Source organism: Dermacentor variabilis, chromosome 2, assembly GCF_050947875.1.
Source record: "Dermacentor variabilis isolate Ectoservices chromosome 2, ASM5094787v1, whole genome shotgun sequence".
NCBI lineage: Eukaryota > Metazoa > Arthropoda > Arachnida > Ixodida > Ixodidae > Dermacentor > Dermacentor variabilis.
Genome location: NC_134569.1, coordinates 44,231,326 through 44,259,236, shown reverse-complemented (window position 1 = coordinate 44,259,236; position 27,911 = coordinate 44,231,326). Strand labels below are relative to the sequence as shown.

General features: G+C 43.5%; 3 protein-coding genes across 16 annotated transcripts in view; 1 reads left to right on the top strand and 2 right to left on the bottom strand.

Annotated features, from left to right (window-relative positions):
• Hacl (2-hydroxyacyl-CoA lyase) overlaps positions 1 to 11,181 on the bottom strand; it is a 56,286-nt gene extending 45,105 nt beyond the window's left edge. Inside the window, exon 1 of the mRNA XM_075680293.1 lies at positions 11,029 to 11,181. The gene's annotated coding sequence lies outside the window, so the exon portion shown is untranslated. The remainder of the gene's footprint in view (positions 1 to 11,028) is intronic.
• Positions 804 to 20,410, top strand: LOC142571735 (uncharacterized). Of its 14 annotated transcripts, none has more exons than XM_075680297.1 (5): positions 821 to 2,624; positions 5,104 to 5,174; positions 8,223 to 8,319; positions 18,220 to 18,281; positions 19,712 to 19,839. In XM_075680297.1, the coding sequence occupies exons 1-5, from the start codon at positions 2,606 to 2,608 to the stop codon at positions 19,757 to 19,759; spliced, it is 297 nt and encodes a 98-aa protein (XP_075536412.1). In that variant the 5' UTR covers positions 821 to 2,605; the 3' UTR covers positions 19,760 to 19,839. The 14 variants fall into 14 exon arrangements, 4 of the variants coding, with proteins under 4 accessions (XP_075536410.1, XP_075536412.1, XP_075536411.1 ...); XM_075680296.1 differs by lacking the exon at positions 821 to 2,624 and adding an exon at positions 3,286 to 3,843; XM_075680295.1 differs by lacking the exon at positions 8,223 to 8,319 and having other exon boundaries at positions 804 to 2,624; positions 19,712 to 20,410.
• LOC142571732 (uncharacterized) overlaps positions 19,446 to 27,911 on the bottom strand; it is a 24,487-nt gene continuing 16,021 nt past the window's right edge. The window contains exons 8-10 of the mRNA XM_075680290.1: positions 26,030 to 26,156; positions 25,687 to 25,780; positions 19,446 to 19,902 (exon numbers count right to left, since the gene is read on the bottom strand). The gene's annotated coding sequence lies outside the window, so the exon portion shown is untranslated. The remainder of the gene's footprint in view (positions 19,903 to 25,686; positions 25,781 to 26,029; positions 26,157 to 27,911) is intronic.

The following is a 27,911-nucleotide window of genomic DNA, read 5'->3' as shown; positions in this document are numbered from 1 at the left end:
CATCCTCATGTTGCACAATGTAGTGAAGATGAAGGCTTTTAAATTAATGTGTACTTTATTTTTTATTTACCTCTCACCTACTGTTGCCAACACAAATGATGTCTCCTGGTAAGCCGAATGCCTGTGAACATTGCAAGGCACAGTGTCAGGCAACCGTTTATAATCTTCAGCATAATACTGTAGAAGGCGGCCTTCTGGTTTGTATGCATGAAAGCACCAGGAAAGCAAGCTGGATAGGCTAAAGACTAGCTGACTTGACAGCTCTGTACAGCCTGTACTGCTTACAGAAAGCAAGTCACACTGGTCATGGGACCTATAGCAGCGGCATGCAAATAGAGGTTTGTATTGCCTGTAGTACATATACATAGCCTTTCTTTGAAAAATATGTTTGGTCACTTTTCATTAACTTTACCTAGTCAGGACATGCATTATCACTTAAGCTGCTTGGTCTTCAAATAAAACGAGCAGTTTCTGCATAGTAACTTTTACCTACATGAAATATGTGGTGATGTTGACCTGTAGAAGTGTACAGAATCATAAAATCTTGAAGCACTTAAGCAGAATTTATAAACAATGCTAAATTTAGGTGGACTGACAAACTGAATTGTACAACACAGATAATATAGGGCACTTGCAAGACAGTTTCTTGAGGGCCTAGTTCCTAGAAGGTATTTAGAACGAAAACAGTGTCAACTGATTGGAAAAGGAAAGGGGACAGACACAGTGCTCACTTATGACTCAATGTTTTTTTGTGTGTGTGTGTGTGTGTGTGTGCAGTAATATATACGAGGTGGGTTCAAAAAGAAACCGAACTTTTGAAATAGTGTGCCAATCAGCAGAGGGAGCGCGCTGCGGCTACTGAGCGCATGTAGTGGCAGGTTTAGACAACAAACTGCCATTGCCGTGTTTCGCTCTGACCGTAGTTGGCGAGCTACAGCAGCTGAAGTGAGCACATGAACAAGCTGCTCTTCGGATTGGTGCCAAAGTGACAATGAAGAAATTGGAAGAACAGTGTGTGTGTGTGAAGTTCTGCTACAAACTTGGGAAAACTTTCACAGAGACTTTTCAGTTGCTTAGCCAAGCATACGGGGAGGACTATGCGAGTCGCACGCAGTGCTATGGTTGGTTCAAGCGTTTTGAAGAGGGAAGAATGTTGGTCGGTGACGATCCCAAGCCTGGACAACCTTCCACATCCACAGATGATGACCACATTGAGAGAGTTCGAACTGTGATTTGTGGAAATCGTTGTTTGACTGTTCGAGAAGTCGCTGATGAAGTGGGTATCAGCGTAGGATCATGTCATGAAGTTTTGAGTGACAAACTAGGGATGCGTCGTGTCAGTGCAAAATTTGTGCCACATTTGTTGTCTGGTGCACAGAAGCAGACCCGTGTTGAAATCAGCCAGGAAATGCTTGCCACTGCCACTGACGATGAAAACTTTAAGAACATCATAACAGCCGATGAGACATGGGTTTATGCCTACAATGTTGAAACGAAAGTGCAGTCGTCGCAGTGGGTGGCCAAAGGTTCTCCTCGTCCAAAAAAAGCATGCATGAGTCGGTCAAAAATGAAGGTGATGTTGGTTGTGTTTTTTTACTGCAAAGGCATTGCCCATCAGGAATTTGTGCCACATGGTTAGATGGTAAACAAAGTTTGCCAGGGAACCCTAGCATATTTGAGAGATTCTGTGTGCAGTAAGAGGCCTGAATTGTGGGAAAATCAGGCTTGAATGTTGCATCATGACAATGCCCTGGCTCACATGTCGCTCCTTGTCCGCAGCTACTTAGCGAAACACCACACTTCTTTTGTGCCCCACCCACCATATTCTCCGGACCTAGACCCTTTCCAAATCGTAGAGGAGATTCAGGACAATGCGAGAAGAGACCTGCATGCCATTCCAGAAATTGCATTCCAGGAGGCTTTCCAAAAATGGAAGAAAAGATGGGAAGAGTGCATTGCCAGTAGAGGGGACTATTTTGAAGGGGACAGCACTTAAGATGTTGTACCATAAGCAGCAAAGCTGTTATAGCAAAAGTTCGGTTTCTTTTTCAACACACCTCATATGCATGGAAAGGGTGGGGTTCAAGGCAGGTGCAACAAGAATGCCAAATGTGAGGTCGAATGTAGAGTTTAATGTCCAAACCACAGCAGTAAGCTGGTAACCTTTAAATGGTAAGCAGAACAGTAATGCTACGGGAACTGTCATGCCCTTCATAATTGTAACAACCGTCGGAATGTTGAACTGTCTTTCAATGTCCCATTAATTTCCACTATTCTCATTCTAAATGGGCAAATGCACCTCCATTCATTTACCATAAGACATATCAAGAGATCAACCCCACTAATGCTAGTTCTTTCTAGGTAGCTGAAGCAAAATAGCATTTCGTTCAGTCAGTATTGATGCAAGTTTTCAAACACTCCTATCATGAAATAGCTCAGTTGTCCATCCTGAGCAAGGCAGTTATTAGCTGGTATAATGTCAGAATTTGTTTATCATTTACTGGTAGACCTGCTGATGATAACGTAAGCAGAATGCTGCTGAGACCAATGAGAAAGTGTGAAAAAGAAAACAATTATTACATTGTTCCAGCCATCATTCCCTAAGATGTCCACCCTGCCCCATCGTAAGCAATCACTTCACATCCCAGCATGCATATGTTGCGCATTTCTTTCACTCTTTGTCTATTGTGTAGGACTGGCCATATTAGCTTAAAGCACTAGAAATCAATAACAATGACATCAGCATTGCCGCTGAGGAAAGACTGAAGTTAAAGAAAACAGAACAAAATCATACAAGGAAAGTAAGGAACACACACAAGCACCTATTCACAACTGGAAGCTTGTTGGTGAAAAAACAGGTACAACACAAATTGATAAGGAAAAAAAAATGTTCACGGAAAAACTGTACATATGTAACAGAACCTTGTGGGTGCATAAAGAAAAAAAAGACTAAATGTTAACCTCATCACCCAAAGGGTCCCTGAAACTATTTTATTGTTGTGTTACCTACACGTACACAGTATCTCTCCTCGAATGGTTACTCAAAAAAAAGCTTCATGTCACCATGCTATATAAAGAGCTGCAAGTGGTTAAAAATTACCCTCCTCTAAAGCCTTTCCTCTCCAATGTCACTTTTATTCTATGTGGCCTTGGCTATGTCCTGCCTCATTGGACACGACATTGTACAGTGACAGTAGTGTTGGCTACTTGCAGTTTACTTGAACCTAGTGTGTTCCCGTATGACTTAGAGATGCAGCTTTTTTTTTTTTTGTTATTGTGGTGATGATGGCCTCAAAACGAAGTTTACATAGAGCGCTTATGTTTTGTACAGTGTGCAGTCGCGGTAACTTACTCTCTGCACTCACCTGCAGTACAAGAATATAAGTGCAATAGGTACAGTGCAAGTTTCTGCCACCACATGTACCCCTCTGCTACTTTGCTTTGCTTGCTGTCGTCACTGTGCTATTATTAAACATTGCATTCTTTTTCACTCTTTGCCTGCACATCTACAGCCTGTCACATCTATAGCAAAGCCCTGCTTTTTTGGAGAAACTCTAATTCATACCTTCCCTACCACACACATACAAATGTACTATCGACCCAAAAAGTTAACGAATAAAGGGATCTCACAAAAAGCTGAATATCTCCGCAGCCTCAAAACGAAGCCTGGTATTCCCATTTCCAGCCTCTACTAGTATATGCGAACATTGTGATGTACGGTTTTACTGGCTACTTTTAAAGGCTGCTCGGATATTTAGCGTTTTCTGAGATCCCGTGGTCCGTAAACTTTTTTAGTCGATAGTATGTGTGTAGATAACAGTGGCAGACAATCTGCTATCTCAGGCAAGTCTACCATTGGACTCAAGAAACATCTACATGTCTTACATTAGTGTGTTTACTTTTACAGGTACATCAGTTACTATGCCTTCATATCCTACTAAAAATAAGCTAAATGAGGAGGCTTGCTTTGTGTATTCTTAATGATGTCATGTGGGAAGCCAATCCACTTCATGAAAAAAGATCACTTGTTCGTTCTACTAGAGGTGGCTCAAAACCTGGGGAGTGGTGCCGCTATGACATCTAGCAATGGTGATGTTTAATACCTAATAATTACACAATTGATGCAGAATACCTAAATTTTATTTCATCATTCATCATTAGTACCGAAGGAGGTCCCGGAGTTACAAAAACTGTCAGTGGGACCTATTAGTAGTTTAACAATATAGTAATTAATACATTATGGCAACATAGCAGTGATCACATCAGAATACATGAAGTTAATGAAGCGAGTAATCAAATACAAGGAAGGTGCTTACAAATACAAGCAAATGAAATAGATGCTGTGTATGAATAAATAAAAATGTAGTAATTGGCACGTTATGGAAACATAGGGATGACACATATCAAAGAACACAAGGTTAATGTACGATATAATTAGAAACAAAAATGTGCTTACAATATGCAAAGTACAAGTGAAATATATACTGTGTGACAAAAAGCTTAAAATTTCTAAATATAAGGAAGGAAAGAATAAAGACAATGGGATATAGAGAATAAAAGCAATACATTAGGCAAATACAGAAGCACTGAAAGTGGTAAAATAAATTTGTATATAATATATGTTCATAGTAATGAGTCTGTAGCCAGTACTGTCGATAGTAAATATTTCTTCTTATCTCTCTTGAATGTTAATGTTGTGCGGCAGGCTTTAATATGGGGTGGTTTAATTTAGTGTTTATTTGAGGAAGGAAAGAATTGTTAGAGGAATATCTCGTATTGTTAGTGTTGGTAAGAGCAGATATATTAAATGCTGAACCCTTGATCACCAGTAGGTACGCTACTGACGGTGCACTTGCACAAAACGCAAAATAATTTCAGAGCCCTGAAAACGAAGCTTTTTTTTCCCTACTCGTCAGGTGTTTCACTGATGGTATTCTTCTCGAGTATGGCTGGAGTACATATTTGTGCTGTGCGAATGTTCAAAATGTCAAATGTAAATCAAATAGCTGTTGACCATTTGACTTGTATTCAATTGGAGAACACGCAATTAAAAGTTATCAAATCTTCCTTTCTGTCAATAATTACACATACTGGAATCTTTAGGGAGAAAGTCAGGTGCATGTGGTGACCATTCTCAAAGGGAACTGCAGTTCCTGAGCGGACATATACAGCAGGTACTTTTTTGCTTTGCTTAGTAATTTCTAGTCGCGCAGTAAGGATGCCTCGCCTTTAGGCAGCCAACGGATTTTTCTCAATTGAGGCTGTAAAAATTATCATTTGGACAATGTGAACATGTTCCTGATGTCATCTTGGTGCGGCAGACACTATCACCTTTCAGTCACTCTCATTTACAAACTTATCAGTTGACCAGAGGCCTGGTTGTGACTGGCATTACATGTGTCAAACAATCTAAAAAACATCTCTTCTAAAGCTTGCCGCGGTTTCTTTTCCACCTCTTGAGTTTCAAAACCCCCCATAATGCCTTTGGCATTGTGTGCTGCTAATCCCAAGGGCGCAGAATCAAATTCCGACTGCAGCAGCTGCATTTCCACGGGGAAGAAATGCAAGAACACCTGTTTACCATGCATTGAGTGCACATTGAAGAATTCCAGGTGGTCAAAATTGATCTGGAGTCCCCCACTATGGTGCGTCTCATAATCATGTCGTGGTTATTGCACATAAAACCCCAGACTCACCTCTTGTTCCCTGTAAGTAGCATTGGTTACACGAATTTAAGGCCATACTGCTCCATTCAAGGCCTATATGTAGTAGGTGTTTTCATATTCTGATATTTCTGGATAGATTTAAATATGGATATTTGACGAAACTGACCTATTGAATATTGAATAACAAATATGTTCGCATTTCAGAGAAGTGTGGAGTATTCTTGAAAAAAAGAACTTTACATTGCAAGGGTGGACTTTTAACATTGTTGGTACAACATTTTTTTAGTGCTTAGCACAGAAACCATAGACAAGACAGACGAGAGAAGAGACACACACAAGTGGTACTTTCAACGATTTATTGGAAGTTGGATCACGGGTTTATACATGCAAGCATTTGCTAGCATTCTTGATAAACCTGGCCAGATTGATGTTATATTCCTGTATTGCAGACAGAAAAGCATTTGAGCTTGTTTGACACTCTAATTGAGAAGCTCTAAATCGCAAATCTTCTGCCATACTTAATTGGCTGAATCTCTGCATACTTAACTAAGCACAAACAATTTGTCAGCATAAGCGATTGCCCTTCCCATGAAGTGCCAGTTACTTCCAGTGTTCCTCAAAGCAGCATGCTTGGCCTCTTGTCATTTTTAATATGTATTAATGATATAGAAGTAGACAGTCACCCCTTTTAAATAAAGTTGTTTGCTGATGATTGTTTTTTATTTAATGAAATACATTTCTGTTATTTCAATCTCAAAATTGGCCTTCGTCGGATAATTCGAACCTCACTGGTCAGATTCGCCCAAATACAGCCGTGTTATGCGCTGAAACATATGCAACTTACTGTGGTGAAGCATACCGAGAATGGAAAAGGGCCACTGTCACAGGACATCGCACATGTTCCTTGATTATACAGGCATGCAGTTTCCTGTCACAGTAGGAGAACCTAGCCACCTAATAAGCATAGTGGCAGCCATTCAGAGCTGTTTCTTACGTTTCAGTGGTGATTTGAGTCCTTTTTTCACCTTCCATACATGTCTCCTATATGAGACCGTTAATGAGGCCTAGTACGTCTTCTTTAACTAAATGTGCCGTGCACAGAGAAGTGGAAAACAATCATGTGTTTTGGGAAAGCTAGCAAAAAGGAAGGCAGTAAGTTGAAAAAACTGCGTTAAGCCGAGGAGATGTTAAAAGCGAACAAAAGAGCGTGAATATATCAAACTCTGAAGGCCTGCCCATACACCTATTAGGCATCTTGGTGCTCATACTGTGGCTGGAGACTGCACATGTGCATGTATGTAAATTAGGGAACACGTGCTGTCTTGCAACAATGGTACCTTTCCCTGCTTGGTATGGTTCTATGCATAACATGGCTGTATTGCAGTGAAGCTAACATTAAGAAAAATAGTAAACTGGGCGAGTTGGTAGCTGTTGATGGTTGCAGGTGTAGCGCTAAACTGAAACGCGGCCAAAGTTAATTTTAAAGGCAAATACTGCAAAGTGAAGCAATGGCATGTTTCAATGTTTTTTTATGCCTTTTGTTTAATTCGACCAGTCTCAATGGTCCCGTCAGGATCAAATTAACGGGCATGCCTCATAATCAGAACTGGTTTTGGCAAGTAAAATCCCAGAAAGATGATCAAATTAATGGAAGTCGACTGTATATATGGCTGAGTAGAGCCACACTGTCTAAAACCGGTACAACAAGAAAACACCAAGAAACCTAAATGACCCATTGCAAATGCAGTCAACTTTCATGGCATGCGCAAATAATCTAACTTTCTCACGGACAATGATAGTGATAGTTTGCTGATACATTGGTCAGCGGCCGATAGGATTTGCCCAGTTTCTACTATTAATCTTACACACTTGCATTTATCCCTGTATATAATAGCGGTGTCATTTAGAAGAGGGCGACATGGACATGTATTGCAATGCAAAGCAAGAAAATCGTCACCTGATACACTATATTTCTGTGCTCTCTTAAGTGTTCATTAATGCATCTTCCGGTTTGGCCTATGTAGCATCTACCGCATGACAATGGAATATGATAGAACACTCCTACAGCGCATCCGACGAACTCATCTTTGCAATGCTACCACAAACCGGCTTATTTGTCCTTATTGGGTTAGTGGTTCTACACAAGGTGCTTAGCTTACTTGGAGCTGAAAAAACACCCGCACATTACCTTGGCGTCCTATCTTTTTCAGGCTATGTGATATCTGGTGTATATACGGAATCACAGCGGTTTTCACCTGGTCACGGCTGCTAGCTCTTGCATTTGCATGGAGGCATCGTCTCGAAAGTTCCTGTTTGAGCAGCCTTTCTGCCACCGACACCAACACGTGTTTAGGGTAACCAGCCTCCTTAAGACTTGCAGCCGATTGCTGGAAAGTGGTTTTCATTAGGACGTTCTTGAAACACATGTTATGAAGGGTGTAAGATTGGGCTTGTTGATAAATTATGCTTCAAAGTCAGGTTAACAGCACAAAGCCACCAGAAGGAATAGAAGAGAGAACGGAGCGCTGAACTTCCAACTGTTTCTTTTCTTTTCAGAAAGCATCGCTATTTATACAGTCACACAATAGCCCACCAGCCATGCTTAGAACGCCACGACAAAGCCACACAAAATTCAACGTGGTGATAGCCCGAGGTAACTGATCTCCTTGTCAGTGAGAGCGATAGAGGGGTGCTTATGCAACTATCCTTTAAACGTAGAATTTCTCCCGCTTTGATTATCTCACGTGTAACATGGTCCCCGTGTTTTGCAACAATAAAACATTTTTTGAATTTCGGCCTACATCCACATGCGCAGCAGTGGGCAGAAAGACATCCCTATTAGTTATGCCCCTCTTCACCAAATTCAAATGGGCTGAATGAAATTGGGTTTCTTAGCTCATGGACTGTAAGCCCAGCAAGTCCTACTATCAGTAGAGATGAACTGAAAGTCAAGAAACTGAAACGTATTGCACTTCAAAAGTCACTTCAAGAGGTCTCAAACACTCGCAAAAAATCTTAGACATCGGGACATTTTTCTAGAAAACTATTACTAGGGAAATCCAGAAACACGAAAAAATTGTTGACCAATCTAAAAGCTCGCTGAAAAACTGTTAGTCCCGTGAGGTGGTCATATATGTGCCTATCTAATTGTGCTAAATATAGGTTGCTAAAGACGGGAGCCAGACACAACCCTATGCAAATGCCTTTCTTCTGCATGCAGCCTATTGTTCCACTGCGCAAAGGTTGGCGACATGTAAAAACACCATAATTCTAAATACCCTTCTACTGAAACAACCTGCTTCCTGTGAAAACCTTACGGCGCCATATTTGTCAATACAATCCTCGACACATTGAATAAGGTCATTGAGCAGGATAGAATAATATAATTCTTTGACCTTAGCTGAGAAGGCCTTGAAGCCCTTTTTGCCGTGAAACCTAACAAAATCAAGGATTCGTCAGAACCTTTTACAAGAAACTGGTCATCAATCTCTTTAACGTTCAGCTTTGAAACCAGGTACGGGGCAGCTTGTTTCTGCCAGGTACCCCTTTCGGAAATTATGACCCGAAAAGGAACATCCTCTTTGTGCACTTACTAAAAATTACATCTTTGAACTTTTCCTTAGTTTATCGAGATTCAACTTTCTGTAAATTTCACTTGGTTTCGCTGCTACTTTCATAAGTGATACATCCTTACGCTCATTGAACACTGCAGAAATTGCTTGACTGGCTTTCTCCAAGAAACATGTAAAGGAAAAAACTGCAAAACCACCCTCTTTGTCAGCTGGTATGACACACAATGAATTGCTCTTCAGGTAAGACCACATTTTACAGGTAACTTGGAAGGTTGGGGCTTGCATCACAACAGGGCATCTAAACCTTCAGAGTTCATCCTCACACCATCTTCTTGCGGGGCTCTTCTGGACACTTTACTTATGACGGACAGGGAAGTTCCGGTTTAGTCCAGCTGGTAGCTTGGGCAAATTTTGGACAGAGGCCAAGAACTTTGCACACACTGTTGGGTAGGATGACACCTTCAGAAACGTAGACATCACTTGTTGCTTTCTGTCAATCCTTGTTCACATGAGCTTATAGTAGTCTTATTTGAGGTTGTCAAAGGAACTTGGTGACCTGATCAGCTAAGTGCAGGTGCCTCCACAGAAGATTCCTTGCGACGCACGGCTCATACTGATCAAACATCTGCACGCTGAGGTAATCTCTGTGGAGACACGCCTGCTGAAGTTGTTTAGCACGTACAATCTTCAAAATTCTTTTTCCGTGACCGACATCCGAATAGTGCGCAACCAGTAAACACCGATTTTATATCCTGTGGAAGCTGCTTGTTATGAATACAGAACCTTAGGACACACATGCTGCTGGCAGCCATGGCAATGAGGGCAACAGTATGCCCGGAATCCCGAGGAACATATTGAAAAAAAGCCTGTTGTACTAGAAATGAAATCTACAAGGGTGGCAATATGGGCTTGTTGGTCGGTCATCATGGAATGGTATCTGGGTAGTGCAGCAAAACACGGACATAATAAAAGAAAGCTAGAACTACCTGTGAGCGCATATATATGCACAAGTGCATGGTTGAGTAAACTCACAGGTGTTTAATTTGTTTTTTTCTGTTGCTACTTTTTCTTGCATTTTGATTGCTACATATATTGTAATTCCCGCAAAAAGCATCAGCTGGTAGTCGCCGCTGTATTTTGCTATGCAATTTGTATTTTGTTATGCAATCTTATCATCTCAGCGCGCGCCTGAAGGCGAAATTGTTGCCTAGGCAAACTATCGCCGAAGTGGAACGTTTCAGAAGACGTCCCCAAGTATGTGCACAAATATTTCACTGAAAAACATTTCAGGCGTATCTTTGCTTTGTTTTTACTAAAATTTCGCAGCAACACAGCATTTCTTTACTCCAAGTTATTTATGAATCACTATATGTCATTATCTACGTCGTTCATACGCACTTTAGGCAGTGAAAACGGCACACCCACCTGCGAGCTTCTCCGATACCGACGTGTCTGTTATAAGGCGATGATATATATATATTATTCTGGACAAATCGGGCGAGGCCAACATGCTAAGCATATAATGAACGATGAGTACCAACAAATGGGATCTTGTTTTGAAATCGAACTAGAACTGAAGGAAACGAAAACGCAGGTGAAGATTGCGGTAGATTACGGTAGAGATTACGGTTACGGTATTACCCATGTAGTGGTTTCAATACCACTTTTCATCAGGCCAATAAGAAAGTGGCAGTCAGATGCAGCTGTATACCGATAAAGCATGTAGTTAAATTACAAATATTGCCCTTGCAACGAAGGTCGGCGCAAGCTGGCTGAGAGGGTTTGCTTACCTCCAGAGATGGCGCGTATACAAAGACACACACGTATCGGTGCAGGACTTTCTAGAGGCTCCACAAATACACACAGCATCTATTTAATGACATTGCGTTATGCTTAACTGCACACGAAAGCTTCGAGACTCAGCTGCGTTAGTTACGCCAACTTCGAAAAGTAAACAGGAAGCTGCCATGGCACTTTTTGCAGGAAGCAGGTGGCGCTTCATGCATCAGAAACCGAAACAGAAACTAGGAAAGCCATCTTTTTTTTGTAAGCGTTAATCTTGTTTTCCGTGCTCGGAAGTTATTCCATTGGTTTGTTGCAGGACGTCCGTGTCATTGAAGGATTCAGTCCCAGTTTTAATGGTTTAAATTCTTCAAACAGTTTCTATTTTTTGCACCGCCAGTACACAGAAGCGTTTTATAACGGTCTTTATTGATAAATCGATATGTGGCCATTGTTTATTGCGTTTTGAAGAGCACTCGCTTCGTCTTTCCAACAAGACGCATAGGTTCGACGCTCCGATTTGCATTTAAAGTGAGCTTTTGATAGCCTTACTTTATCCATTTACGCGCTGTATATGCGTTTTGACGCCTTTCACTAGTTTGCGACAACGCAGAGTATAACAGCGGAGTCGCGCTGTTTACCTTTCGCATGTTAAACGAAACAAAACATCGCTAGTGCATCGTAAATTTTTTCTAAACATAATGCAGGCACCACTCGCACCGTTAAAGCATGACTGTTAAGAAGCATTTGCAGCAGCTCATTTGTCACTACGTTGGAGCGAGAATATTGCTCATCTGCCGCTTTTTTACCTTTCTTTACTGCTCCGTATTTTTGTGTATCCGGATATTTTAATTTTATGCAAACCACCCCTTCCGTGTGAAAAAGAAAAGAATTTAAGGAAAGGAAGATGCAACAGTTGCAAGGAAGGTGCCACAGTTGTGTGAAATAAATAGTGCTTTAATTACCAACATCTGTAGTGACCTGGTGATCGTGCGCCTTGGGCGAATTCATTTTGTGTAAAAATGTGTTCCGGCTACTTAAAAGGTAAGCGTGACGTTGTGGCATCAACTGCTATCTCTCTTGTTGAATGCATTTTTGACAATACGTCATTGTCATGGTACCGAGGAAAAACACAACTGAAAGTCGCCTTGCAACCAAAACGTTGCCTTTCAACATACGACAGGAACACGTAAACAAAACATTAGTGTATGCTTCAGTATACCTTATTTTTACAGCTATTTTGAGCTATAAAGCTTAGGTAGTTGTGAAAATGAGAGGCAACTGTGATGGACATAGAAGAGCATAGTATGCTAGCATGACCAAGAAATTTTTAAGGATAAAATTTCAGTACTTGAAAACAGTGCATAAAAGTAGAGCACTGCATGGACACTTTTCCCTGGCCTGACCCGAGCCAGTGCCATGCACTGGTCCACCCTTGTCTAGCTCAGCTAGGTTTGTCCAGTTAGCCGTTGAGCCTCAGTGTAGCATGATCCACCTCTCTGTTGTTATGAAGATGCCAACTGCATATGTATTTGCTAGATACATATCTTGCTAAGCAGTTTTCCACTTGCGTTGCTGCCGACAAGTGGCAAAAAAAAAAATTTAGGTTTTTGGCAGCAGTGAATAATTTGCCGCCTTGCATTACTTTAGCTGTGGTCATAGTAATTGCAAGTACAAAAAAAAATTAGACAATTTCTGAGAGCAATGAAATTAACTGGGACTGTACATTAACTGGACATGGAAGGAAATAAATTATGGATATACATTCACCAATTATGTTGCACGTTAAGGTGTAGTCCAACCGACTAATGGTTTCCATTTAATTTCTTTATTCATTGTTCAAGCAAGTTGAATGAAGTTCTGTAATTCATTGCATAATTACATCAGCATGAATGAATTCTTGATTGAAAGTTTTCTTCAATAAATACTTGAAGGGGGGATGCTGCGAAGTTTCTCATTAGTGAAGGGGATTTGGAAAACAGAAAAAAATGTAATGTGTCACCGCAATGTCGATGGGATCGATAGATGAATAGGCGACCAGAGTGTAGTGGCTCCAGTTTGAAGAGGAAAGGCAGGCGGCGGCAGATGGTGGTGGCGTTCTGGCCAGGCAGCTGGGCGTAGAACTCAGGCCCATAGCCCGACTGCTCTCGTTCTGCCCATGGGCGCAGAAACTCGCTGGTTTCGAGCAGCAGTTCATGATCGGGTAGAGTGGCGAAGCCCAGGAACGGGTTGGCAGGAGGTCCCGGTTGGGTGAAGTCCTGGTGGCTCGGGTCCGGAACCTGCCGGCCGGTCTTGAACTCCCGGTCCGGTGGCCGACGTTCTCTTGGCGTCGCTTCCCGGAACTCTCCCTTCTTCTGCCAGCGCACCTCACTTTTCTGCCGCTCTGGTCGATTTGTCCTTTCCTGATTGGCCCGTGGAAGCTCCGTGTTTTCTTCTGATTGGATGCCTTTTCCTTTTATTTTTTTCTTCTAGTGCTGCATGCTCACGTGCCGGACGCTCTTCAGCGTTGTCTTCCATCCAGTACAGAATTCGCCTCTGCGTGCACATTCGTTCTCGTCTGCTTCTTGTCTCTCTCCATCTACCGTACCATGTCATGCACTACACACCACACTATGTAGTACAGACATTCATATTATTACGATCTCATCGAGAGATGCTCAAGAGACGAGCCGCTGCGAGGAAGAGATCAAGTGTGTCTGGGCTCATGGCATGAGCGAGTGTTGGCCTGCCTGTCTGGCTCCAGTGTAAATAGCATGTAAATAGCCTCTTTCATCTCTGTATTTCGTCTGTGTCTGTGCAACATTCTGGTGGAGGTTAGCGATCCCCGTCCTCGTCACGGCACTCCGAAGTGGTCGGCATATCGAGCTTGTCACCATACCTCCCGGTGACGAGACCGCATCTGCAACGGCTTCAGCTTGTCCAACTGCTCTTATTGTCATGGTTGCCCAACATCGTGACCCTGGTCTCTTCTGTGGCCTGGAGGGACAGGACGTTGATGAATGGCTCAAGCTCTATGAATGCGCCAGTGCTAATAACAGGTGGAATCCAACAATTATGCTTGCTAATGTAATCGTTTATCTCGGTGGCACCCCACGCATGTGACTCCAAACACATGACGAGATAATTAGCTGGGACAGTTTCAAAGTAAAGCTACGAGAACTGTTCAGTGACCCCTTCAGGCGCAAGGTTGTCGCGAGAAAGGCTCTTGCGCCTTGTGTCCAGACATCTACAGAGCCATACGTTTGATACATCCTAGACGTCTTGGCTCTTGCCACAAAGCCCACGATACTATGCCTGAAGCAGAAAAGGTGGCTAAAAGGCATCGCCGACGATGCTTTCAATTTTTTGTTTTCGGCAACGTCTTTCCTATCGGCGCCATGATAAATGAATGCCGTCACCTTGAATAAGCTAAGAGCCGCCGTATCACACACCACATCACGCAGCTACCCAACACTGCTGCTAAGTCGACATGTGAGGGTCGACCACATCAGACGACCACCTGTGATGACCTAACCCGTATTGTTCGCCGCCAGCTCGAGGCCACCTGTTGGCCAGCCTTCTCCGCGACACCTCTCGACCCGCCAGCAACCACAATTGCCAGGATTCAGGCCGTCGTCAGACAGGAATTTGAGAACATGGGTCTGAACTCTGTGTGTTTAACGACTCAACCCAGCGTTCCCCCGTTCTCTAGCGGCCCTCCTCGTCCCCGGCACTCCTTTTCTGCCACATATCGCAACCCATCCAAATGGCGTACCCCTGATGACAAGCTGATCTGCTTCCACTGCTGTCGCATCGACCACATCGCTCGTCACTGCCGCAACCAATGGACATACACCTCCTCGGACATACACCTGCGCTTATTCCTGCACCTTTGGACCTACTGTTCCCTATGCCACCCGTCTAGAACCCACTGCCACTGATGCTCCACCTCCGAACCTTCGCTACAGCCACTCGCCCTCACCTCAACGCCATCAGTCTCGTTCGCCCCAGGCCCGTCACTTCTCCTCGCCGCCTATCGCCTCCTGGATGCAGCCAAAAAACTAGGCACTACAGCTTCTGGAGCTGAAGCTGTGTTGTCGACCCTGCCCTCAAATTCTCTGCTCATGTTACCTACGAACCAAAACTTTCTTGGCATTGACAGGTATTCTGTGTTACGTTCGACCAGCGGGGGCTGGCGATCTTTGAGGAAGGGACCGACGGAAAGGCGCCACCAGGTCTGCTGTGACGACTAGCTTTGAAAGGACGACCAGACATCAGTCCCCAGCCCATCGGCGCCACCATGGCTGTGGCGGCGACTGGTTTTGTAAGGAGGACAATGCGCCGCGTCCCCAATGGAAGGCCGCCGAGATGGCTGGACACAGTGGGCGGAGCAAGTATTGTTAGCGTGTACACCTTGAAGGTCTGCTTGGAGCAGGGGAGCTCCTGGAAGATATTTTGTGGTGCCGTCTCATGCAGCTTAGAACCCGTCTCACGCGTCAGTCAACAGACAGATGCGGCGGCCACTGACTGCAGGGTCAACTCTGGGATAAAGAGGCGCCTGCTCGGGTCAAGCACAGTGTCTGCGAAAACCCTCTCACCTCGGTGTGGTCAGTGCAACCTGTGCAGAAGTGAGTGCGTAAACCCTCCCCCTCAAAGGCGGGTTGGTTATGATGACTTTGGACGCTCCGAATTGGTCGGCGGTGAACTGCTGTGTTCCGTCACCTAGGGATTTCCGGAGGACAGTGTATTTAAGGAGCTGTTGGCGGCTCTTCAGGGTGCATTCCTTTTTCAGTCATGTTAGACTGATGAAGTGTAACATTCTCATGCAGATACTGTAAATAAATCCCAGATTCCTCGTTCTTGATGAGAACAAGTCTCTCCCTTCAACAACGTCCTCAGCGTGGGTAAGTTTGATGATCGCATGGGCCAGCTACCATCTATTTCATGCCTGACTCCAACCATTACATCTGTCACTGCACTCATCGATGCAGGAGCACATCTTTCTATTATATTATAAGTGCTGCCTTCCGAAGAAGACTGAAAAAGCACTTCACCCCAGCGTCAGCACGCATTGGCCGCGTTGCGGATGGCGGTACTGTGCCTATCATCAGCATATGTACGGCATGTGTCAGCGTTGCCGGCCACCACACTCCTGTCCTCTTCACCGTGATTGCTCATTGCCCCATGACCTAATTCTCGGACTCGATTTTCTCTCTGCGCATTCTGCGCTTATTGACTGCTCTGCCAGTACCCTTTGCCTTGAGGTGCCGATTCTCATAGAACCTTCTAACGCACCCCAGTGCCGCTTACGCCCCTCCTGCTTTATTCGCCTGCCACCGAAGTCAACAGCCTATACTGAACTGTTGTGTTGTCCACCTGTTCCTGATGGCGAGTACCTCGTCACTCGCCTGCCCAACATTCCACTACAGTGTGACGTCACCGTGCCTCACAGCATTCTGACTGTTACTGCTAACCATACTCGCATGCCTATCTTTAACTTTGGATTGGGAAAGCAAATCCTACTGCAAGGTATTTGCCTCGTCAACGTTGATTGTCTCGGCGACCATCACGTAGCAGCTTTATCAAGCGATGGTTCTTCTGAGCTTAGCATGCCCCTCGCACCAGCCTCGGGCACCGATACCAACATAAAGAAAATGGTTGCGGTGGACCTGTTCTCTGCGCAGGCTGACAGCCTTTGCAAAGTATTATCGTCCTACCGAGATATCTTTTACTTCAAACGATCGCCCTTTAGGCCAGACGCTCGCGGTCCAGCATTGGATTTCTACTGGCGATGCTACGCCTATTCACCGATGACCATATGAAGTTTTTGCATCTGAACGCCGAGTAATTCTAAGTGAAGTGAACAAAATGCTAGATAAAAACATCATTAAGCTTTCTTCGAGTCCCTGGGCGTCACCTGTGGTTTTGGTTAAGAAGTACGACACGTGGCGCTTCTGTGTGGACTACCGTCATCTGAACAAAATTACTAAGAAGGACGTCTACCCGCTCCCAAATATAGACGATGCCCTTCACTGCCTCCACAATTCCAGCTATTTCTCTTCTATTGATCTTCATTCTGGATACTGGCAGATTGCTGTTGGCGATATGGACAGAAAAAATATGCTCAATCAGCTTAGTAAGTTTAAAAAAGTAGGGTACGCTGTTCACTCCATAGAGAAATGTTTTGCGTTCCTGGTTCATTGGCCTTGAGATGAAATTGCCCTCGCTGTACAGAACTATAACATGGTTGAACTTCAAAAGTTCCTCCCATGAGAATGCAAAGAAGCTCTCCAGTAGGACGGGTGCAGTTGTCTAATGTGGCTATCACTAATATTACCCACAGTCAAGATTCTATGGCACATATATTTCTTTGATTAACAAGGCCAACTTAAAGCAAAATGTGTGTTTTTACACCATAGATCAGCAGCACATAAGCTCCACCTTAAATGTGATTGTTCACCTAAATCTGCCTGCATTTGGAAAGGTAGTGCAAACCTTAAAATTAAATTAAATTGTAGGGTATTACGTGCCAAAACCACTGTCTGATTATGAGGCATGCCGTTGTGGAGGACTTTGGAAACTTGGGGTTCTTTAACGTGCACCTAAATCTAAGTACACGGGTGTTTTCGCATTTCGGCCCCATCGAAATGCGGCTGCCGTGGCCGGGATTCGATCCCACTACCTCGTGCTCAGCAGCTTAACACCATAGCCACTGAGCAACCATGGCGGGTAGTGCTAACCTTCTGTGCTGTTAGAACCCAATTTCAAAGTGTTTGCCCAGCCCTGTGCACTGTAACTTGATGGTTCCAAATTGCTGGTTTTTAGGCCCTTGCCCAACTGGTTTGTTGAATTAGATGTTAAAACGAATGGCAGCTACGATTGCCTGGACACTTATCAATGAGATTCCACTGTAATTTCAGTGGTGTTCACAGCAACAACAGATTTGGTGAAGTAAGGGACAGGCAGATTGTTAAAGAGAACTGTGAAATCCATCAAACTAACAATGTGGACTGATTGTATAAGGCGAGCAAGCTGCAGAGAACTGCTAAGCTTGATGTGCAGACCTCATTTCTCAGGCAAATAAACTGTGCAATGTCTTGTTTTATTATTGATGACTGCTCTGCCAGTCTGCCCGAGTTGTCATTTTTTTGTATTTATCATAAAGCAGGCAATTTCATGTTTTTGTAGTTGTGTGACGCAGAGTCATTTGTTTCTTACAGCTGTCGTCTTCTCGGAAGCAGGCACTCATGCTTGGAGACCTGCAGAGCACAAACTGCAGCATGTATGCCGAAATAAATAGCTATTGCCTATTTCAAATACAACCATTGTAAGGCAAGGCCCCTTTTTGCTGTACTGTGCTTGCAAATTGCAAAGCAATGATAAGACACAATGTAGAAAGAAACATTTTCTTTTATTTGGCGGACATTAGAGTGGCATCAAAAAAAAAAAAAAAAATATTGAGCAGCCCCAAGTCAGTCACTACACTAAGCAGCTCCACTGCAATTCACATGACCTAGGAATCCCAGCCATACAACCGAATGATTATTCATATAAGTGACGATCAAGATCATTCTTCACTTGAATGCCACGGAGCGCTGTTCAGTAACAGCAATCAGTTTGTGTCCCTGCAAGCAGGAATATTAATTTGTGTTTTGGTTATTGGTGACATATCGAAATTTATAGTTTTGTGGCCCATCAGATGTTTGAATCAGAAATAAATTCTCCAAAGATGTACACCTTGTCAGCGGTACGTGCGGGATGATTTGCGGTGGCCAGAGACTTTTGAGTGGGACTTCGGTATCAATGGAGGTATAATGTGTGTGCATGCTTCAGTACAAGGGAGATTGGAGGCAGCATCAAGGCAACCTATAGGCACTGTGTGAAAAATCTTGAAAGCTACGCTATTTGCTAATGCTCTTGTGCCCTCTGCACTTGATAGAATACTTTCCAGCTTTAATTTCAATCAGAAAAGAACTTTAGTATTTTCTGATGCTACCTTGACATGCAAACAAGTTTTTGTCATGTAGGAGGAGGAGGGGGGTTACGTTAAACTACAACACAGTTTATCTAAGTTTTTCAGCGTCCTATTTCATGTGTGGTACACTTTCTTTAATTTGGCTTGCTGACCTGGCAGTTGCATAGTCTTGGGCCAGGGATGACTGGATGGGAGAAGACAATGAGGAGTACTGTTCATTGTTTAATATGCGCTTGTGTAATATAATATGTAAAAATAAAAAAAACGAGTGATATTTTTATGATTTAAGCATTTTGCAGAGTGAAGTAAAGTTATAAGGAATTTTCTTTTTCTCTAAGAGATGAGAGAAGATGGTGTTGCTTGCTCATGATGTTGCTGGGATACCCTAGTACCTAGCTCATAACTCTTTAGTGCAGTGAAGATCACCAGGTAGAAACCACATCAATTTGTAAGAGTTATGAATCTTCAGCATGAAAGTAAATTAGTGCTTTATTTTATTGGATACGTTCCCCTTTTGGAAAGTTCTGTGAACAAAATGAAAATTAGCAAAAGGAACAAATAAGAATTTGGAACAAGCATGCTATCAACACAACTAATGCAGAAGCAGAATTTAGTCACACTACATACCAATAAGGACAGTATAGGTGTGAGAACGTTGCTGATTACTTTTCCACCTATGACAAAGGAAAAAGTATACTCCAGTAATTCAGATGAGAACACAATTCTTGTTACACCAGGTGTGGCGAGCCCGGGAGACAGCAAGAGCCGCAGGAGTCCTGGACTAAGGGCGCCTCCCACACAAGCAGAAAGACACCTGCTTTTCCTTTCTTTTCTGTAATAAATGTTTTTTCTTCTCCTCCTCCTCCTTATGTCCTTGAATACAATGGTTTACCTGACTTGGAGGCAGTTTTATCTCGGGAGCTCCTATCTGAATACATGGGAAAAGAGAAATAGTTTTTCTCTGAAGCCAGCAACAGAATTCGATGAGGTTGGTTCTGTTTAAAAAAAAAAAAACGCTGAAATGTAGCCACTGTTTTAGGGGGCAATGTTTTGTGGCAGGAAATTTTGAAAATTGTGAAATTACAAGGACTTTCATATGAAGTTTCCAACTTGATACAAAAGCTATGACATTGTAAACTTTGTGCTTATATTTTTTAAGCTTACTGACTCTCAGCAATTTTTCGTAAATATTGAAGGTCCTAAATCAAGATTATGCAGCCTAGAATGACTAAAATTTAACTTTTTCTCTCAAATACAACAAATTTCATTGAAATTATTCGAGTAGTTGTCTCAAAAGCATTTCTGCATTTTACATGTATTTGAATAAAGAGATTAGAGTTGGCACTGAACTAAAGCATCCTCCTCAAGGTAAGCACGTCAATTCTGGCCGTAAGGCCAGTTATCAGTCTACACTATAAAAGAGAATTGCCTTTTTTTTTACACTTTTCCAGCAATTCCAACTTAGTAGCATGCTTAACTGAATGCAGCTAGGAAGAAGGAAATTTGACAATATTTTGTTTATGTGCAGAATTAATGCATTTGTATGTCACTGAATTTTGGCCTTCATGAGCATTCATATCCTTGAATTTTTTTCAATGTTGAATCTAACATTTGAATCAATTGAATCAAAGCAGTCATCAGGCCACCAAGCAACGTAAGGGCAAATAAGAACTTCATGTGGAAGCACTTAAAAGGTCTGTTCAATTCATCTGCACAACTGTGAACCAGTTAACGGAGGTTCACAAGAAGTTCAGAAATTGTGCAGCTTGTTTCTGCGGTGCAGGCACAGCGCAACACTCGAAACGAATGGCAAGGTGCAGATGCGGTGCAGGTGTTATGTTATGCCCGATTAATGTGCACAGAGTGCGTACATTTGAAAGATCGTGAACTACAAGTATCAGCTTGTGGGCCTAACTACAAACCACACTTGTAGACACATCAGACGTGCGTAAGCGGGCTTTTAATGGCGCTTGCGCCCATGTGCTGGATTTTCTGCTGCAATGCTGCGTCGCAGCACCTGTATGCCTGTACCAAGTCGGCACCGACAGCGGAGTAGGTGCAGCAAAATCATGAACCAGCCCTGCACCTTTTGAAACGAACGGAGTGGTTCAGCGGGCGCCACTGGAACAAATGGCTGGGTGCAACACGTCGTGAACTCGTTCAGGCGGTGCAGGCGAATCGAACGCACCTAAAGTAAAGCACATTCAGGGGCGCTATAACATAAAATGATTTCAAACTGTTTTGATTCCAATCTCCTGACATCAAATTTACGTAACCACCGGTGCAAGCATTGGGCGGTGACCTGCAGCGTGGTCTGAACAACCCAATCAAACACTCTCCTCGTTTATAGGAGGTCACCTTTGTTCACTTTCAAAACCAATAACATTGCCTACACTCAGCGGTTTTTCTTATCTAATTGGCTGACAAGAGGTGAGGAGTACGGTCTAGTGGAGAGGGTTTCGATGGGGCTGAGCCAGCACAGTGAAAATAGATAACCGCATGAAGAGGGTGGTGCTGGCTTCTCCGATTGCTCCGCTTCACCTTACTTAGCTTGCGGTGGCTGGTCGAAAATTGCGGCGGCTTGCAACAGAAGGATAAGTATGCCGCTAAAACGGATCCTCAGCAAGGAAGAGTTGGCAGAGTGATGCTGTATACATGCCGCAAGGGCTCGATAACGTTTTACTCTCATGCAAAAAGGTTTATCATGTGCAAATAAATACATGCTGACCGGCAGGTGCGAGTAGCGAGGGCCTGAGTGATTGGCGGGCAGCCATATTCTATTCCTTTCAGAACGGGGCAGTCACTGGCTATTCAGAAAAATTTTCAGTTTTGTTCGGCATATTAATGCATTTTTTTTTCGCGGACACGTCACTTTGATGCAGTGAATTTTTGCTGTTTTGTGAGGTCGCGTGACAGACAGGCGAGGTGGGTGTTGCCAAATAACATTGAACCAATAGCAGAGGGCTAATGGTGAAAAGGCGTTGAATCAGGAATAACTATTTTTCTTTTGTGTGGTTTAATCATTCATTATCAGTGTGTACATGTATATCAGATGGAGAGCCATCACGGTTTTCGTGACGTCGCGTGACAGACGGGTGAAGTTTGGAGTGGCCTGAAAAAGTTTTGACCAATCGTGGTGGGCTGATTGCAGAATTGGAATAGAAAAGTTTCGAATCATTTTATGTTATAGCACCCCAGGATTCTACAGGGGGCCATAGAATTAGACTTCCATGCAAACATGGCCAACCTCACAAGGTTCACACGGCTGACATAATGAAGTCAACCTAAGCTGATCTCAACCTCCCAAAGTGATGCAACATTGGTTGGCTGTTAAAATTTTTTAGCTATGGCAATGGCAACCTCATGGACAAATTTGAGGTTGAGTGAGGTCGAATGCTCGGTGAGGTTATATTTCACAGCAGCTGATGTGCACATTTCCACCTCATGAATAAATATGTGGGAAGTTTTATGATTTTACTGATATGAAGGGGTAATTATTTAATACAATAGCCCCAGGCAGGAATCTGGAAGTGGGCTTCACCCCAAGCCACCTGAGGCTTTGTTTTCAATTTGTATAGACAGCTGTCATCACATATGAAGCATAGGTGTACATTTCTTTTGCTTTACTTCAGATGTGTGACACCACCGCAGTTATCATATCTTGCATCGGCCTGTATCCTCTGACCTTACTTTTAGAAGACAGTGAGTCACATGCCAAACTTCTTCCTCGTCGAGTATTCCTGCTCTAAACTAACAAATGACAGTTGCTGCCTCTCATTCAGTGTTGGCCAAAGACACCTAGCCAGAATCTTGGTACTGAACAATGAAACTAGGCAAGACAAACATACTTCTGGTATGTTGCCTGTAGGCAACAAATGTCAATAAAGGGTTAATGAGAAATAAATTAAAAACTGAAATACAGTAGAACCTCGTTGATACGATCTTCACAGGAACTGGAAAATAAAGTGTCTCATAGGAAAATCATATCATCCAACATATTATCCAACCAAATCGGATTTTCGGGAAAAGAAAAAAAACAACATTTCGAAAAATGTATTAAGCAGAATCGTATCGAGGTTCCACTTTATAAAAAGAAACGACACTGAAATTGGCTGTAGAAAAGTTAGTAAATTACTAACTGCGCTCTGAAGCTTGTCACAATTTTTTCTAGGGTTTAGAAGTCTAGGACCTTGATTTAACGCAAGAAATGAATAGTCAAAAATATTGTTACGGTGAAGGGAAGGAAGAAGTTGGATTAGACTAGACGAAGACGAAGTCTGGCAGTTGCCTGAATGCCATTAACATCAGTTGTAAACATACATTATTTTACACTTGTGGGCCTGCTTTCTTCCTGCAACATTTTGGTGGAGGTGCTGGGTACAATCACGGAACTTCGCAGCGGACGTCATCTACCAGCCGCCACAATGGCAAATCAACCGGACGATACTGATGCAGACTCGGACATCAGTGTACTATCCCTCTCCGGCTTCCTCCATATTGGCAACGAGCAGCGGAAAGATCCTGTTCTTCGAACACTTATGGAACGCCTAAGCTCCTCGCCCAATGAGCCGTCCCTCCGTATGTTCACCTTGCGCGATGGAACTTTATACCGTCGCAGCGTTCGTCCAGACGGCCCGGAGCTCCTCCTAGTCGTTCCCAAGCACCTTCGACTCGCCTTGCTCCAGCAACTTCACGACGCTCCTTCTGGCCCGGCATTTATTGCTTTGTGCGCCGTTATGTCGCTTCTTGCGACCTGTGTCAGCACCGAAAGACGCCTGCTATGCCTCCCGCTGGTTTGCTGCAACCAATTGATATCCCTACAGAGCCCTTCTACTGGGTGGGCCTAGACCTCCTTGGCCCCTTTCCAATTTCCATCAAAGGAAACAAATGGATTGCTGTAGCAACGATTATGCCACGAGATATGCCATCGCACGAGTGCTACCAACCAGCTGCGCTACAGATGTCGCCGACTTCTTACTAAACGACGTCATCCTGCACCACGGCGCCCCTCACCAGTTGCTGACGGATCGCGGCTGCTACTTTCTATTGAAGGTCGTCAACGATCTGCTCCGCTCCTGTTCTACAGAACATCAGAGTGCTACCGCATACCACCCTCAAACGAACGGCCTCACCAAGCGACTCAACCGCAAGCTAACTGAAATGCTGGCCATGTACGTTTCCGACGATCACTGCGACTGGGACGTCGCTTTACCATACATCACTTTTGCATACAACTCGTCCCATCACGACACTGCCGGATTTTCACCATTGTACCTGTTGTATGGCCGCGACCCCACCTTGCCCTTTGATATATTGCTACCTTCCGCAGTACAATCACCCAGCACTGGTTACGCTCGCAATGCTATTGACTTAGCCGCCCAGGCCCGAGAAGTAGCCCAATATCGCCTCACTGTCTCGCAAGCTTCTCAAAAGCGACGCTACGACCTTCGGCACCGAGACTCATTTTTCACCTGGTTCCCTTGTCCTTCTCTGGACGCCTTCACGTCGCGTCGGCTTGTCGGAAAAACTACTTTGCCGTTATTCTGGTCCGTACCAGATCTTACGCCAACTTTCCAACGTGACATACGAGATCGCCCCAGTCGGCCAGCCTTCAGTGCCTTCCAACGTCACCAGCGATGTTGTTCACGTCGCCAGGCTGAAGCCCTATGTCCCCCCATTAAGTGATGCTCTATAACTTGCACCGGGACGGAGCTACCCCGCTGGGAGGGTGACGTTACGGTGAAGGGAAGGAAGAAGTTGGATTAGACTAGATGAAGACGAAGTCTGGCACTTGCCTGAACGCCATTAACATCAGTTGTAAATATAGATTATTTTACACTCGTGCGCCTGCTTTCTTCCTGCGACAATATCATGTAAGTACCCCTTTAAAGTTCAACATCTTGAGACGTATTTCTGGACATTGAGACGTAATATTTACCAAAGCCATAAGACTCTTAACAAAGCATGTTTCAGTCTTGCAGGCAAACCAAACATTTACAGTGGTGCACCTTCAAATGGTGCAGTCAATTCTACGGACCTAATGCTTGCATCTTGCACACATGCTTAAGCCAGAGGCAGGAAATTAGGACAACCTCCAAAACATTTCAATTATCTCTTTCTGAAAGAGAGAAGTGTGTTTTATCCAGCAATTCTTGACATAGCCAGAGTGGTCTAAAGGTAAAGTGACAACTATGTTCCTCACGAAGGCCTGATTCACACAGGTGTTATCGGCCCCATCACGGTACACGCGTCTGTCAGGACAGAGCATTTCCTTGCCGATTTCTCCGCAGAAACAAGACGCTATCGACATTTGCTGATGCTCTAAACATCATCAGTATCCTGTGTTAGAGGAGAAAATGGTTTGAAAACCCTATATTTTCACAGATACAGGTTCCGTAACATTTTGTGCCGAGACATGACAGGATAGGTCAAATGTGTGAACCAGAATGAACGTACAATGGCACTTGAACATAAGATAAGTTAGAGAAACATTGCTGTAAACAGATGGCAACACAGGTGAAAAGTTCTAGATAATGATGCCAAAGGACAGACACCATTGCTTGTAATGCTTCAGTAGAAGCACAAGGCGAGATTTTCAAGATCATAAGCTGGAATCTAAACCACACAAGGCAAGCAAAGCCCACCTGCCAACTGTGTTCACAGCAGCCTACACATATTGTCAACCCACGTGACGTTTCTGTGGCCAACATACCATGGCGGTTGTGCCAGGATGACTGTGGACGCAGATGGCAACGTAGCCAAAGCATTCTCGCCTTGAGTGCCTGCTGCATAAATCAGTCTTGCGTCTGGAAGCGTCCGAAACCTCCATGAAAGTGTTACAGAGGAAAAGAGATGCACCAAATATATTTACTGAATATTTACAAAAACTGTAGCAGCTGACAAGATAGTAGTTAGCACGCAAAATCCAAAAGTGTTCCCTTTTTCATCAGCCTTTTAAACTATGCTCTCTAGATCACTAGACTTTTATCTAAAGCAGGAACAATCGATCAATCCTCTTCAAAAAAAGACAATACAGCACTGACATGGGTACTCACATGAATGAGCCCACTTCATGTGCCGACCACTCGAATCTGTTTTAAACACAGGCCTATTTCCAAAGCTCCAACTGCAGTGCACTTGCTTTTATGAGATATGTAAATTAATTTGGGCTAGTTGATGGGTCTGAAACGAATGCACAGTGCAAAACAAAATATAGATGGAAGTGACAATGGTGCACAGAACCGTCTTCCAACTGTTTCTATTAGAGCATAACCTCCCTATAGCGAAGCAACATATAGGGAACTGACAGTTAAAGTGAAAAAAGTGCCAGTCCTAATTACACTCCCTTAGGGCATTCACATATTTTTCAATGATATCCCATTCATGCACTGCGTGCACAAGAGACTATTTAAATATGACAAGCCTTTGGTGTAACTTAGAATGATCAGGGGTTCCCTGCAGTGCGATTAGGTGACAAGTTTGGTTCAGTACATATTGATTGGTTTCATTGCATGGTATTTATATAATTGTTATTTTTACAATATATTTCGCCAACTGCCTAATGCGAAATTTGAGTGCAGCTCTATACATGTTTCCATTTTGCAATATATTGGCTAGCATGGACAATCTGTCTCGTGTGGCACTTCACAAACAAAGCGAAGTGTGGCGCGACTGCGTTGCTAATTGGAAGACCACGAGAGCAGCACATGGGTGATGCGTGGGCGCAATTCACAGCAGCTGCCGCAGACAGACCTGCTCATGCAGCGCTTTGTTTCCATACAGATGATGCGCACTAGTGTGGTATAAAGGCATCCAAGATTTTCCTTCCTAGGAAACATCTAATGAAGCAATAGCTCCTAAGAAGGCCACTATCCAAAATAATCAAGAAAGGAATAGAGAAAAATGTCACAGAAAATCGCATCAAACTAGGTCAGAGCATCAAAAATTGACCAACATTCTAGGCCTTGCCCATGGAAAAAGTCTTGCAGCAAGGTTAATTGAGCACAAATGATATGCAGGTATTCTATGGAGTGATGTCAAGGCTCGAACACTGAGCTCTGCTCTTCTGCAGGACCTTGGTGATGCACATTTTAAATGCCATTCTTCTGGCTACTATGGTTTCCAGGAAAATTGGTCATCATCTTTAAGAGGACAGGACACCACCATAGTACATTTTCAGGCATATTACTTGCACTAGCATACAGAACAATTAAGGTTTACTGACAATGAACATTTGTGGCAGGACACAACAGCAATGACAGTATTTGGCAGGATGTTTAGACAACAGACTAAAGAGAGTGGACTGGAGGTGAAACCAGTTCTTTTGGTGAAGTATTTAGCTCGGCTTTAAACAGTGCATTGCTTGCATATAGGGTAACATACTTGTCATGTGCAATTTTGTAACAGTGTACTTATGATGGAAAATTCTGATCAAAACCACACAGTGGCATGGTGAGGCAAGTGGACAACACAGTGGTCTTAAAGCATTGTTTCGTGCTGAGTACTAAGTAGCAAGTTCGGTATTCCCGCACAGCAGCCAGGTTAATGAGATCAAAAATGGGAATAAAATGTCAAACCAAGTGACAAAGCATGAAGCAAGACCTATAAAGTTTCAAAGTTCTTTGAGTCGTGTGTGCACCTTGTTGGCAAATGTGTGAACTTTCGACGCATAAAAAATGTTGTCAGTGGAAACAACTTGTCAAAGATAATCACTTGTTTATCAACAAAGCGAGTTTTATCACACAAAAGTTCAAAAAAGCCAGCTTAAAAAATGAAAAACACCAGTAATTTTGACCTTCTCTTACATTGAACACCCTGTGATTAAACTGTCTATGGCATCTCTGGCATGTCATGCGGACCAACACCTAGGCAAGAGACAATGGCAGCAACTGCTGCAGAATAGGCGAAAGCAGAGAAAACAGTGATGGCACGAAACAG